At 40.2% G+C, this 14,518-nt stretch overlaps 1 protein-coding gene across 1 annotated transcript in view; it reads left to right on the top strand.

Moving 5' to 3' along the window:
* The first annotated feature begins 20 nt into the window (after nt 1–20).
* LOC136263579 (hydrocephalus-inducing protein-like) overlaps nt 21–14,518 on the top strand; it is a 31,456-nt gene continuing 16,958 nt past the window's right edge. Inside the window, exons 1-45 of the mRNA XM_066058200.1 lie at nt 21–242; nt 322–450; nt 614–733; nt 830–964; nt 1,023–1,222; nt 1,275–1,399; nt 1,518–1,626; nt 1,882–1,974; nt 2,030–2,156; nt 2,206–2,265; nt 2,316–2,383; nt 2,440–2,590; nt 2,651–2,785; nt 2,983–3,074; nt 3,118–3,185; nt 3,264–3,490; nt 3,616–3,716; nt 3,791–3,926; nt 4,016–4,057; nt 4,104–4,370; nt 4,539–4,642; nt 5,486–5,771; nt 5,886–6,001; nt 6,055–6,205; nt 6,255–6,389; nt 6,481–6,609; nt 6,655–6,714; nt 7,007–7,213; nt 7,504–7,974; nt 8,044–8,253; nt 8,356–8,487; nt 8,541–8,624; nt 8,673–8,884; nt 9,040–9,316; nt 9,448–9,599; nt 9,646–9,685; nt 9,745–9,888; nt 9,936–10,178; nt 10,315–11,223; nt 11,277–11,472; nt 11,633–11,792; nt 12,035–12,115; nt 12,160–12,384; nt 13,842–13,913; nt 13,972–14,131. Of these exons, the coding sequence (XP_065914272.1) occupies nt 120–242; nt 322–450; nt 614–733; nt 830–964; nt 1,023–1,222; nt 1,275–1,399; nt 1,518–1,626; nt 1,882–1,974; nt 2,030–2,156; nt 2,206–2,265; nt 2,316–2,383; nt 2,440–2,590; nt 2,651–2,785; nt 2,983–3,074; nt 3,118–3,185; nt 3,264–3,490; nt 3,616–3,716; nt 3,791–3,926; nt 4,016–4,057; nt 4,104–4,370; nt 4,539–4,642; nt 5,486–5,771; nt 5,886–6,001; nt 6,055–6,205; nt 6,255–6,389; nt 6,481–6,609; nt 6,655–6,714; nt 7,007–7,213; nt 7,504–7,974; nt 8,044–8,253; nt 8,356–8,487; nt 8,541–8,624; nt 8,673–8,884; nt 9,040–9,316; nt 9,448–9,599; nt 9,646–9,685; nt 9,745–9,888; nt 9,936–10,178; nt 10,315–11,223; nt 11,277–11,472; nt 11,633–11,792; nt 12,035–12,115; nt 12,160–12,384; nt 13,842–13,913; nt 13,972–14,131 (7,464 nt within the window). The 5' untranslated portion in view covers nt 21–119. The remainder of the gene's footprint in view (nt 243–321; nt 451–613; nt 734–829; nt 965–1,022; nt 1,223–1,274; nt 1,400–1,517; nt 1,627–1,881; nt 1,975–2,029; nt 2,157–2,205; nt 2,266–2,315; nt 2,384–2,439; nt 2,591–2,650; nt 2,786–2,982; nt 3,075–3,117; nt 3,186–3,263; nt 3,491–3,615; nt 3,717–3,790; nt 3,927–4,015; nt 4,058–4,103; nt 4,371–4,538; nt 4,643–5,485; nt 5,772–5,885; nt 6,002–6,054; nt 6,206–6,254; nt 6,390–6,480; nt 6,610–6,654; nt 6,715–7,006; nt 7,214–7,503; nt 7,975–8,043; nt 8,254–8,355; nt 8,488–8,540; nt 8,625–8,672; nt 8,885–9,039; nt 9,317–9,447; nt 9,600–9,645; nt 9,686–9,744; nt 9,889–9,935; nt 10,179–10,314; nt 11,224–11,276; nt 11,473–11,632; nt 11,793–12,034; nt 12,116–12,159; nt 12,385–13,841; nt 13,914–13,971; nt 14,132–14,518) is intronic.

Below are 14,518 nucleotides of genomic sequence, written 5' to 3'. Positions count from 1 at the left end.
ACTTTGTTGTCATAGTAACATTGGAAGGTAGTAAACAATTTTAAAAGGCTCCCGTGGAGTTTTGCGAAGAAGTTGAAATGACTTTAACCTGAATATATCAAGGATAATTGCAGTTTATCATGCAGTCACGTAACGGTCAGTCTACGAGCACGTCCGTGTTCGGATACCGAAAACTGAACACAACCGCGCTCAAAATGGGCAACGTTCCAAAGTGGGTACCCGACAAGGACAAGGACTTGAAGGTACGCGAAATGGTAGCTTTATGAGAGATAACCTTGAACTAGCCTAATTCTATTTAATGCGCACCATTTGTTTTTCCAGTATGCTCCTTCTGCGTTTATGTATGAGATTGGATTATCAACGGAAGAGCGTACTGCATTACAAATGCGTGAATCAACTGTACCAAAAATTTTGGAGTTCCTTGACATGGGTCAGACTTCTTACCAAAAGGTACTTTTTATTTTATTGTTAACACTTTACAGTGACCAGCACTGAAGGTCTACAGCAACATGTGCTGCAGCCTTAGGATTACCTAACCTAATTTCAAGGACTTAGACTTACATAACATGTTGAGCTATGAATGGTTGTAGCACAGCATATTTTATTGTTATAGGATTCTATTGTTGATGTAAACAGACCACTGTTTGATGCACAGCCGTCTGAGATTATTTTCCAGCAGTTTGAACCACCAGCAAGTTATGAAATACCTTTATCTTTGCGAAACATTGACAAGGTTAGCGTTGTACCAGTTGTAAAATGCATTATTTACAAGTTTTTTTTTCTTTGTGTTGTGGGTTTTGTTTTAATGCAACATTCGGTATTTTCCTAGGTTGCCAGAAGTGTCAAGTTGCTGCACGAGGAATCTCCCTACTTCACTATTATCCCTCCAAAACCAGGTGGAAATAAAGTAGCCCCAGGAATGGTCGCTGCTTATACCATTAAGTTCATCCCAGATGAAAAAAAGGTTAAAGCAATATTATTTTACAAGTATCACCACATATTAATGCCATGTATTTGTACAGGATTACCACCATCAGTTGGTGTGCATTACAGAACGGGAAAAGTTCCTTATTCCAGTCAGAGCAATTGGTCCAAGAGCTGTGTTAGATTTTCCTGATGAGTTACATTTTCCCACAGCTCCTGTGAAATATGTGTCCACAAAAACAGTACTTGTACGTAATGTGGGTAACCGTGAGGGCAAATTTACAATGGATATTACCAGGTACACTGTTGACTGGAGTTAAATGTAATTTTACTGTGTTCTACTGTGTTAGCCCTTTCACTGTTGAGCCAATGGAAGGGTCGCTAGGAGTGGGTGAATACATGCAACTAAATGTTGACTTTGAGCCAAAGAAAGTTGGAGACCACACTGGAAATTTAACTGTGTCTTATAACACTGGTGAGTCTCAACAAGAGTTTAATCAGTAACTCTTGAACTCTTTTGGTCCCAAGGTGTCTATGTTACACATGTTGCACCATATTTAGCTGTGTAATATGTATAGATTTTAATATTTTAGGAGAGGAGGTGTGTATCAAGTTGTATGGTGGATCATGTGATGCCAATGTGAGGATGGACAAGAGCTCTATCAAGTTGGACCACACCTTCATTACCATGACCTCCCAGAGGTGTGTATTTACATGTTCACACAAATATATTTGTGTGTACACAAACGGATAATAATACACTCACTCACTCACTCACTCACTCACTCACTCACTCACTCACTCACTCACTCACTCACTCACTCACTCACTCACTCACTCACTCACTCACTCACTCACTCACTCACTCACTCACACACAGCTCACACACCATGTACTTACACACAAGAAAAATAGGTACAGGCTGGGTATGTTAACACAATGCATTTTGCTTCACAGGTCTGTTACAATACACAATCGGAGTGATGTGGTTGTGCGTTTTGAATGGAAGGGTCTAGCCACAGAAGAGGATGAACAAATAGAAAAAGAAATGTATGCCATTAACAACTTGCTATGTAACATATTGGCTTATGTTATTACACACTAGTCGAGTGAAGACACTTAATGCAGAAGAATCACTGGCTAAGGAAGCCTTCACTAAGGAATGCTTCAGAGACCCTACTGTACGTGATAGGATGTCAATGTTAACTAGAGCATTCACTAGCAGAAAGAAGGTAAATCTTATTGTACTGATCATAACTGTACTGAGTGACCTGTTAACAGCAATTTGTTGATGATGAACGATTTTTGTACTACGATGAGATCATTAGCATCGAACCATTGGTATGTGTGAATGTTACAATGCAACCATTAGATGGTATTCAAAACTACAGGAGGGAGAAATATGGCCTAATTCTCAAGCAGAAGTTTCCATTGTATTCACCCCAGATGAACCTATTAGGTATACATGCAATAGTATTGTACTGTACCATCCATTGTGTGGTGAACTCCTTATAGTTACAATAGAACAGTTTTCTGTGACGTAACAGGCAGGGAGACCAGGCTACCATTACGTATCAAAGGTGAAGGGCTGGGACCCAAGCTACAGTTTTCTTTTGACTCACTAAACATTGAAAATGTGTTTGTAAACTCTTCACATGCCTATGAGGTAAGGTATATATGTACACTGTACATTATGTGGTTGTAATGTGTGTAATGGTAAATACAGGTCATTCTTGAGAACAAGGGCGGCATTGATGCAATGTACAATATCACTCCATCATCTAATTCTTTGTTTGGTCCCAACTTCACCTTCTCACCCCATGAAGGAATGCTCCTTCCAGGAGGTCTACAAGTCATTCAGGTAACTATACACTGTTACTATGTACAACAATGGAACCTGTTAGTTTAGACAGCAGTAATGTAATACAGATACTTACGTAGTTAAGGTATCTACAAACTGACCTGGAAATATGGACGCCTAATAAATTGACGCTAGTGTTGTTCTTAAGTTTCCTTGTATTTATTATTTTTACAATTTTTTTTTAAATTGCTCTGTAGATTTCATTTTGCTCGGCTGTCCTGGGAGAATTTGATGAGGTATTCTTGCTGAGAGCAGATGGCTCACCTGATCCAGTGAAGCTGCATATTAGGTGGGTGTGGCTATATCTACAGTTACACACATTTCCTCTGCAGTGGTAAAGTGATTGGCCCTACATTTCAATTTGATGTGTCAGAAATAAAATTTGGAGTAGTTTCTTGTGGTAAGTTACGTATGTGTGTATGTCTAGTTTTTATAGGTGTATAGTGTATGGAAATTGTATGACTTTTACTCTATCCAGGGTTTGTGAATACTGCTGAAGTCACCCTTTGTAATACATCTGAAGTTCCGATGACATATCGTCTTCGTGTGCCCAGTGATGGTACAAAGGAGCCACAACAGGACAATAACACCAACAACAAGGGGTCTGATACTGCAGCATCTGCAGCTGTTGCTATTCTTGTGAAGGAGTTTGCAATCAGACCAAGATCTGGTACCATCCCTCCTGATCTCTCCCAAGATATACAGGTACGGAATCTAGCAGTACACCTATTTTGTGCGTGTGTGCATGCGTGTGTGTGTACCTACACAACTATGTGTGTCTGAAGTATGTACAAGTGGTGAACACAGTATAGTACTACATTGTCACACAGGTGGATTTCACTCCTCTGAATATCAAGAACTATTCAATAGTGTTAGTGGTGGATGTTGAGGGAGTTGGAGAAGAAGTGTTCTCACTACCCATCACTGCCAAGTGAGTGTGCACATGTGTGTATGTGATGTGATCACTCTGTGATCACTGTATTGTTATGTTTTTATTGTGTTCAGGTCAGTGGTACCCCAGATTAGTTTGGTGTCTCCATTTATTGACTATGGACGATGTTTCATTGGATGTCCCTGTATTCGATATGCCGAGTTGGTGAATTCTACTACACTACCAGCTAGATATGAGCTACAACTAAGAGTACGTGTGTGTGTGTGTGTGTACACGCACGCATGTGTGTATACATACATGATGAATGTTCAGATATTTACTTTGTTGCATATCCATAGGTTGAAGATGATTTTGCTGCCTACTCAAGCACATCACCCAAGGTACACATACCACACAACACCCATGGTCTAACTATTCAACCCACAGGGAGTGATAATGCCAAACTCCATACTGAAGGTCCCTATTCAGATAGAGGTCAAACGTCTTGGTGAAATGCTGAGCAAATTGTCATTCATGATACTCGGTGGGTCAGACTCACTTGATGTTGAGCTACACTACATTGGAGAGGGTCCTGTGGTCAGTATTAGCCCCACCCACCTTAACTGGGGCAAGTGTCCTGTACTGACTCCAGTGAAGAAGACTATCAAACTATCCAACCAATCTGTCATCAATGCTGAGTTTGAGTGTGTCATGGTATGGATTAGTGTGTACTGTGTTTGTACACATGCATGTGAAAACTACGTGTATATTGTCTATGACACTCACAATAGTAGAATTTTCCCACAAATTTAAAATAAATATGTTTTTGTTCATGCAGTGCTTTTTTAGTTAATCCTGTACATGTGTTTGTGTTTTCTTCAGACTAGGGATAGGACTGTGTTCTCTGTGGATCCAGTGACTGGTGTGGTACCAGCTGAAGGTACTCTAGAACTAACTGTAGCAGCAGAACTGGATGACTGCATTAGGTAAATATATATTACAGTGGAACCTCAGTTATCTGAACCCCTTAGGACCAGGGGTGGTCCATAAGTCTGAAAAAAGTCCATACCTCTGAAACTGTGTATAAATAACCTTAAAATAGCAGAAAAAACATTTTAAAAATATATCAATATTATCATCTACCATCATAGAACAATCACTACTCTAATAGAGCAGTCATTTCTGTAGTTCAGTTAACTGAGAATTTGGATAAGTATAAACTGTAGATGTAATTGTATGCTGTGTAATAAATCTTGCAGAAGGCCTTGCTGCAAAATCATTTCTTACTTAGAGGCCCTGCAATGACACCACTACCTCTATATACAATGGTCCGTCCATTATCTGAACCCATTGGGACCTAGGTGTGTTCAGATAATGGAAAAGTTCAGAAAACAAAGCCCATACATTATATACAGAGCTCAGTTAAAGTACTCTAATAGAAGATACACTTTAGGCAAAATACTCTAATAGAACAGTCACTTCCACAGTTCAGTTAACAACGTTCAGATTAGTGCCGAAACGATTATTCGGTTATTTGACTATTCGTTCGTTATGACATTATTCAATTCAGTAACTCACTATTCGAATGTTTGTTTGCACTATAGTAAGCTGTGATCAGATGGATGAAGCCAACCTAGAAGCTTGAGATTGTGAACAAAATTGCATAAAATATTCGTTTATAGAAATTGCTCTCATGCTTCACCTTACTGCCCAACAAAGATTTTGGTGCCTGCATGGCAAACTGTACAGTATATGGTAGCTTTGTTGTGAATTAGCTACTTATGTAGTGTATGTGTGATTTAGTGTGCAACTTATCTGTTTTTGTGTAGGTTTTCCGACAAGCTCACAGTGGTGGTGTTTCAAGGAGTCAGTCACACACTTAATTTGATAGCAGAGGGCCTGGGTACCACCATAGTCAGTCAACCACTCTTATACCCAATGGTTGACCTGGGGCCACACTTCAGCAGTCGACCATGTAGTCAACAGTTTGTGTTGACCAACTGTGGCCGCCGCAAACATTCCCTCTACTGGGTTACTGAGGGCTTCTCCATTGTTAAACTCCGCCGAGCAGAAATAGCAAATGAAACCACTGATACACTGGATGTTGGCCTTACGGTAAACCAATGATGTAAACCAATGATGTATACAACTGCTCTATTAGAATGTATTTTGATATATAATGCTGTATTTCAAAATCAGTATCACATACATCATTTTCACAATTTATAGGGAACTTACAAGGCAGTTAATACGTCAAAGAGACCAATATTTCAAGTGGTCCCTGATAAACTAGAACTTGATCCCCAAGAGTCAAAGACAATTACAATAGAGGGCCACTGCTTAAGGTTAATTTGATATTACTATATGCTTGCAGACAATATTTATGACTTGTCCACAGCCCTCAGACAGCCATGGAGAAGCTATTGTGTTATGCAATAATTGGGAGAACTCCTCATAAGGAGCATATCATGTCTGTTGACATCACCGCTAATTTTATCAGTCCATTACTGAAGTTTTCTAAGGAAGAATTGCACTTTCAGTCAGTGCTGGTACGTACACATTAAACCTATAAGGAGTATATGATTTGATCATTTTTAGCCTCCTGGCAGTAAGCTGCAAGTGCTGAGTCAGAATTTTGGAGTTTTAAATGTGTCACCATTGCCAATGACTGCCATGTTCACTTCAAACTATCCTTTCCTGTTTGCATCTGGTGATGGAGCAGTGCCAAGATTGGTAAGTAATGTTATGTGCTGACATGATATTTGTATACAATCCTTGTGTAATGTGGTCATGTATTTGATTTGAATTATTATGCTTGTTGTAGGATTTAAGACTAGATGTCGATGAGGCTGCTAAGCTACTACTCCAGTTTGACCCAGCTTATCGTCCTGATAGACACAGTCGAACACACAATAGTTCAATTGAAGTGTCTTACAAAGAACATCCTCACAAGGTAGCTCTAATGCCATATGCTATGTGTAAATCACTGTACCTGTAGGACTATATCTCCCTAAAGAGTGAAGTACACTTCCCTAATGTACAGTTTGAAAAGCAAGAGGTACTGCACATACGTACTAGCATTTGTACATGATGTATGTATGTAATCATTGTGTGTGTTGCATGGGGACCCTGTGCTACACTAGTGAAGCAAATTTCAAGCCAATGTGAACTATACTTGTGTAATGGTATAGGTTTGTACAGCCTTCTATGGGTAGTTGAGTACTTACTGTTTTGCGGCCCTCTGCGTGTGTGTGTGTGTGTGTGTGTGTGTGTGTGTGTGTGTGTGTGTGTGTGTGTGTGTGCGTTTGAGGTGCATAAGTACATACATACGTAATCCATCTCTTACACAGATTGATTTTGGTTGTATTCTCAATGACACTGAGTCCAGCCTGTTTGTAATGATGACCAATACTAGTCCACTTCCTGTACGCTACCACTGGTACTTCTTAGAGCAGCCGCCAGTTGTGAGGAGTGACCCAGCTAATGATGATGAGGGAATTGATGTCAATAGTGAACTGGAAGATGATGTTGAATCTGTCAAAGACAGCAAGAAAACTGTATGTGGGGTGTATAGGGCAGAGAAGGGCACAGACGCATGCATGCATGCACGCACGCACGCACACGTACATACACATACACACACGAGTTTTTCATTCCCATTATTTTATTTAACCACTCTTAATAGAACACACACCAACAGTAACAGAATGCTCTAATTGAACAGTCAATGTCAGTCGTGTAACTAAGATCTGTTGTATCCTGACATAAGGCCACAATACTTACACGTTCATAGCTAATATGAAGATATTACGTACTGGCTGTGTTGCTACTACATGTATTTCTGTAGGAACAAGAACTTGATGATAGTCATCATTCAGAGCCTGAGAGTGTAGCCAGTAAATCAAGCCATCAACAAGAACAGCAACAGAAAGAAGAAACAGAAGGACAAGGAGAGGAGGTGAAAGACACAGCACCACAATCACCTTCAGCAACAGAACAATTACCTCCTAAGGAGGTAACAGTTGCAGCCAAACTGTCACCAAGGCGTCCCAATATCATCTTAGATGATTCAAGTCGTCACAGTAAACTTCTTTTTAAGAGTGATGCTGTTGCTGAAGACCGAGGGGAAATGTGCCCTCTGCAGCACCCAGGAGAGGTGCTAGCTCAGTCGGTGTATTCTGAAGATGTTGGCAGTCCTGAGAAGGATGATAAAAAGAGTAAAGCTGATGAGTCTACCAATAGTACTGTTAGTGATAGTAATCAGCCACAACCTTGGGAGTTGGTCATTGATCCTTTTGTGCCCATTGGAATAGAGCAAGTTTGTGTGTGTGTGTGTGAGCGTGTGAGCGTGTGAGTGTGTACCACTGATGATCCCATTTTCTTACAGATATTTGACATCCTGCCACTCCATGGAACACTGCCCTGTGGCCAATCCCAAGAAGTTCAGTTCATGTTCTATGGTCATGCTGACATAGCCTGCAGTGTAGTGGCTGCTTGTAAGGTGGAAGGAGGGCCTACATATAGGCTGACACTCACTGGTGAAGCATCACGTGTTGAGTACAAGTTTAGTAAAACTATCGTGGATGTTGGCACACAGGTATGTGTGTAAAGTGTATTGTTGTGTGCTTGTGTATGCATGCATGTGTGTGTGTGTGTGTGTTTGTGTGTACTACGTATTTCATGGGAACATACCAAATAGCTTTATGACAAAGTCATCAAGGAGGAGATAACACTGACTAATGTTGGAAAGGTGACCTTCAACTTCACTACAGTGGGTGTACCAGAGAGTGGAGACCTCTCTGCTGGTGGAATAACAGTCTCACCTGCTACCGTAAGTTACTGACCTGTGTCAGCCACCTGCCTCTACATCTCATTATTGTCAAGGGCTCTCTGCCTGCACTGGAACAACAAAAATTGACTATTCGATATTTGCCAGGAACACCAGACACTTTCTCCAAATCTTTTCAGGTATGAAATTCAAATTTTGATACTACAGTAGTACGTACTTTGTCATAGGTCAAAGTTGCCCACTTTAAGCCAGAAACAATCACTCTAGTTGGTGAAGGAGTGTTTCCTCGTCTGTCATTGAATCTTCCCAGGCTACATGAAGGAAATTATATGGAGAACATTGGACTGATGGAGCAGGATGTTGTAAAGCAATTTGCTGTGGAGAATCATGATGTGATCTCTAGTGCTAAGACATCAGGAAAGAAATCAGCCAAGCCACGGTATGCATAATAATATATAGACTGACAGACGGACTGATAGATATGCACTTGTCGCACTCTGGTTGCTCTAATTAGAGTACTTTGTTAAGTTAATACTCCAGATAAGTTTCTGGTTTTATAGAAAAGCTCATTATAATAATTTGTTTTGTTCAAAGACCAGAGATGCCTCCATTTGTGCTGGACTTTGGCTATGTGGTGTACGGCTGTATTGACCATCGTTCTGTTACACTGACAAACATTGGTTACCCCTTGATCTCCTTCACTTCATCCCACACAACACTACACAATACTGGCTTCTCTGTTGATATTGTGGAACGGGTCAAGAATCTACCTGGAGCCCCTGACTGTGAGAGCATTGAGTTTAAGGTCAAGTTTGATCCTGCATCAGCCCACTGTGCAATGGGAAAGGTTGAAGCTCGTCTTCCATTTAATGTTAGTTCAGACATAAGCTGTTAGATTTTTCAGTGTATGCATGGTATGAATGTAGGTACATCTATATGTACAGAATATTATGTACATATTGTGTGCATACATGTATATGAATGTGTTGTTGTGTTATCTAGCTGGTGGGTGGTCCAGTTTACTGGTTAAACATGACAGCCATAGTCACACTACCTGACCTCACCCTGTCAACAGATCATGTAAACTTTGACACCATCCAGTGTGGCCAGTGTAAAGTGGTCACCATCAGGATTAGGAATCATCACCATATAAGGTAATTTATTATATAATTTCCCATAGTACATACTGTTTATACATAGTTGTGAATGGAGTGCTATAACTGAAAAACCGAAGAAAAAGGTATTGTAAACATATTTAGTATTCTGCCCTGATTATTTGAGTGTTATCGCTTATCATAGCCTCCAAAGTATGTTCCTTTACACCTCAAGAAGAAGATCAAGGAGCCGCAAGAATTGAATTGCTTTGAGTTACATCCAGTATCTGGCCTCTTAAAGCCAGGAGAATGGGTGAACATTAAACTGAAGTTTATGCCTTCGGAAGAGGTAAGATTTTTTGTTGTTGTGATTTATTTGGAATTATCTGTATTTAGGCTACCTATACCAAACAAATTCCTATTAAAGTTGCACAGAACCCAAACAGTGACCATGTATTACAGCTGGAGGGAGTGGGCAGTGAACCAAGGATCAGTTTCAGTCAACCATTACTGGAGTTTGGTCCAGTCTTCCCCTTCTCACAGGGAGACTACCAGGATGTGTTCATCACCAACCCCACATCATTCCCTCTGGAGATCTACTCCCTAGAGTATGATACTCAGTATGTTGAAGAAGAGGAGGTGAAGATTTGTATTTCGTAATGTAGTTACTGTGGCGAAATCTCTTTAGTATGCCTGTTTTGGTCATATGGGTGATCCTATTGAGGTTCTGTCATCTGGTTCTGTGTTGAATGTTATGTTCCACTTTTTTACACAGATCCTGAGATGGGTTAAGGGCTACAGCAAACAGAAGACTATACTACTGCCACCAAGGGAAGTAGGTGATAAACTACCTGCAGAACTGATCAGTGCTTATGAGTCAGAGCAATATAATGTGAAGGCAAGATCTTCACTGTTGGCTGAGCCAGACTCTTCAGCTCCAGCTGATAGCTCACCCTCCATGGCTGATATTACACCTTCTAATTCACAACTACAAGTTGAGAAACCTAAAGGAGATTTTTTATCAGCACCGATGCTGGATGTACCTCAGAGTACTTCACTTACAAGTAGTATCAGCTTGTCTCCTCCAATAACAAACATTACAGCATTTGAGTCTACATCTCATCTGCTACGTAAACTTGAGCAAGGTGAAGACTTGGTTGAGTTACAGAACTCTCCAGTGTGCACTGCTCTTGCTAAATACATGGGAGTGGATATTTCCCCTGAGGCAAAATTAGCTGAGACCCGACGAGGGGTAGTGATAATAGTATATGGTCCAGTGATGAGTGGTAAGACTACACAGGCAGGTCTACTAGCTGAGACGTATGGTGGAAAAGTCCTAAACATTGATGAAGTCATAGTTGATGCTATTTCAAAAGCCAACACTTCGGCAGGTAAAAGAGCTAGGGAGAGTTGCATAGAGGCAATGATTGCTCCAGTTGAGAACACTCCAGCTTCAAATGTTACTGGCACCGAAAGCGTTGCCCCAAAGAAGAAAGGAGACAAGGACAAATCTGAACAACCATTACCCAGTGAACCTGTAGGTACCTTGCAGTGTGAATCTCCACAGCCATTTCAAATAGACCCAGTCAGTAACACTACTTCTTTAAATATACCCAACAACACACTAATGCCTACCCGTTTGCCTGAAGAATGTGTTGTAGAAATACTATCAGAACGATTACAGGTACTTTTGATATTTGTATTTTATTTAATGTCATTTTGTTGTTCTTGTTTTAGCAACCGGATTGTCAGAAGGGTGCAGTGTTTGATGGACTGACCTCACAATTCATCTCTACCTACCAGACCATAGCTGCTCTTATTCTGAAGGCTACTAATAATCGTAAATACATTTTCTTTGTCAACCTCAAAATGACACTAGATGAGATCAAACATCGTGAGAGGGTAATTGAAGAGGAAAGACTTAACAGAGAACGTTAGTTCACAATATGATATACAGTAGAACTTCTCTACAATATAAGTAGTGTGTGCTCTATTAGAGTAGTTGATTTTAAAACAAATGGTTTTAGATGATTATTAATATGCTTCTATTGTTTTATGTTAGAATTGTTCAATTTAGTGTCTGTCCATGTTAGGAATGGAAGAAGAACGTCGTTTAGCTGAAGAGAAGGCTCAAAGGGATGAAGAAGCCAGACTAGACCAGCTGTCAGAGGATGAGTATGAAGCACTCAGTGAAGAGGTGAAGGCTCAAATTGATGCCAGAAGACTAAAAGCAAGAAAAGAAAAGATTCGACAGTTAGTAGCTAATATTGCTACATTTTAACCTGTCTAATCAGGTCACTGTATAATAAGGTCACCTACATATCTATGATAAAGATCCCCAAATGCCACAGAGTTGTGTAATTCACTAATATACTCACCTGCCAGAAAATTATGACCCAAATATGACCAGGATAAACAGGTTTCACTACATTAGTCATGTAGTTTATAGTGTAATATGTTGTACAGTGTATTTATAGTACCTGTTGTTTACTTAGTAGAAGAGAAGAACAGCAGAAGCTGCAGCGACAAAAACAAGCTTTAGAAGAAGCTAAAAAAGAAGAGGAAGGAAGAGACAAGTATGTTTGTTTAACATACAAACGTATTAGTTACCCATCAATAGGTCAAGACGGAACAAGAGAAAATCTAAAGTAGCAGCGATAAAGGCAGAGGCCAAACCCGAGTCCATTAAGAGTTCACGTCCTCCATCGGCCTCATCGATTGGAAAGCAGCCATCATTGGTGTTCCGTACTTCAGCACTAGGTGGTCTGGGGTCTAATGTTAGCTTGGACCGAGCAGTTTCTCCCAGTGACTCTCCTAGTGAGATAAACCTGACTATAAAGACAAAGTGAGTTTGACTATAGTGGCTGTATGTTCTCAGTTATATCAAAAGAGTTCATAATATGTGGGAAAACCGGGCTTATCGCCTATTTAAAAGTATCGAGAAATGCCAGTTTTAAGTATTTAGTGTGTTGTAGCTCGCCAGTGGTTGAAGCTATTTGTACCAAATTTTCACACGTTTTACACCAATTCCTTACCTTCCAGAGCATCCACTGTGCAAGTAGCCAGCAACTAAGTTTCCTGCCATTTTAGATAGTTTTAAAACCGACGTTGACTGTATCAGGCGAGCTGCAAAATGGGTGGGAGGTGGGGACCCTGGGAGGCGGGCAAGATGGTGTTCAAAAATTGAAAAGGACGGCAAAGGGATGAATTAGGCCAAGTTTTGGGTCATTGAGGTCTTGAAATTGGCTAAAATGAAAGGAAATTCACAGCAGAGGTACTTATTCAACACCACAGAGCTGTACAGCCACATATAGTCATCCCCAGACTGACCAGAGCTCCATTAAGGTTCCACACCACTCGTACAGATCGCCACTGGGCTTGGGAAAAGCAGCCAGCAAAACCAGACCACTCAAGTCTAGCTGATTTTTATTGTGGAATTAGATAGTTTATTCATGTAGCTTTGTGTTCTGGGTGAAAAATTGAATCTGCTGACATACCGGTTTTCTCAGACTGGGTCACATATATATATTTGTATATTTACGAACTCTTGGTTATACACACATCCTAACAATGTGATATTTACTGTGTACCATCAGAGTTTGGCATTTCAGACATGTGATTGTATTATACCAAGAGTATATAATAGAAACCAAGAGTGTTGAACGGTGTATTTGCCTGTGATTAATGATTGCATAAAGTAACACGGATATTTCAGTAATTGTTTGTTTACGCGAAATGATAATTTGAAATGCGTACGTGGCAACGGGTCTTTGTTCTCCAGTTTTCCGTGTTATTCAATCAAGTATTCAACAGTTATTGTACAAAGAAAGTGTAGTAAGGACCCAAGGTAACTCTAGCTCGCTAAAACAACAGTTGCACAAACGAGTGTGTTGCCACACCTTCAGGGATCCACTTGGCAGTGCCAGAACTTTAACATTAGCCAATTCCCTTTAACGCTATCATGTTTTTGCTTGGTTTAGTGGCCGAATTGGGCTAAATACAGCAACCCTTAATGGTAATGAAAACGAACAATTACTGAAATATCCGTGTTACTTTATGCAATCATTAATCACGGGGTTATACATTCTTGGTTTCTATTATATACTCTTGATTATACATATGTGTATGTAAGTCTGTCATAGCTATATAGATTTAACTGTATAGGCATTCAAAAATTTTATTAGCCTTTTGTAAATGGCTGGACATATCATCATTTTTGAGAACAATCTTTGAATTGTAGATAACTTTTATCCAGAATGAGCACATTGTATTGATACTATGAGTACTGTATGTTGTGTACAGGAAGAAGCAGAGACGCACATCAGCTATGCTCAATGATGACAGTATGGTGTCAGAGACCACCATGGAGAAAAGGCAAGCACATAATATCAAGACCCGACTAACTCAATGGCCAGCCACTATACACACATAGGTACAAACTGTATGAGGATTCAATGGTAGGACTAAATGGGCTGATGGAAAACTGGATCCGTTCACTAGGAGAAGTAAAGCCCAAACGAGACAGTGAGGCAACTTCCGGCCAGGAAGAAACCCCAACACATACCACCTCTAAAAGGAAGTCTAGGAAAGAAGTAAGCCATCACTTTGTGCTGTCAATGCACATTGGAGGTGTACATGTACGCACATATGAAATATGTATTTGATGAATTGAATAGTTGTGAATCTCTTATCGTAAGTTCTGTATTATGAACTCTCACATATCAGTACAACAGCCTACTCACTAACATCACAAATGAACAAGTCAAAATGTCTACCTTCATTTGTATTGAGGTACTTGTTGTCTGTTGGTAAGAGACCTTGAAGTACACAGTGTCTTGTATGAGGTAGTTACTGGTAAGAATATTTTCATGAGACATAAATTGGAGGTTCCCGTATCCCCCAGGAGCCCAGTCACCCTCGATCACTCTATTAACGTAGATGCTAGGAGTGTCTCTGTCAAATGGTATATGGTAAATGTA

This window comes from Dysidea avara, chromosome 8 (genome assembly GCF_963678975.1).
Source record: "Dysidea avara chromosome 8, odDysAvar1.4, whole genome shotgun sequence".
In the NCBI taxonomy this organism is placed as follows: domain Eukaryota; kingdom Metazoa; phylum Porifera; class Demospongiae; order Dictyoceratida; family Dysideidae; genus Dysidea; species Dysidea avara.
Note: the sequence above shows the minus strand (reverse complement) of the source record. Positions and strands in the feature narration are given on the sequence as shown.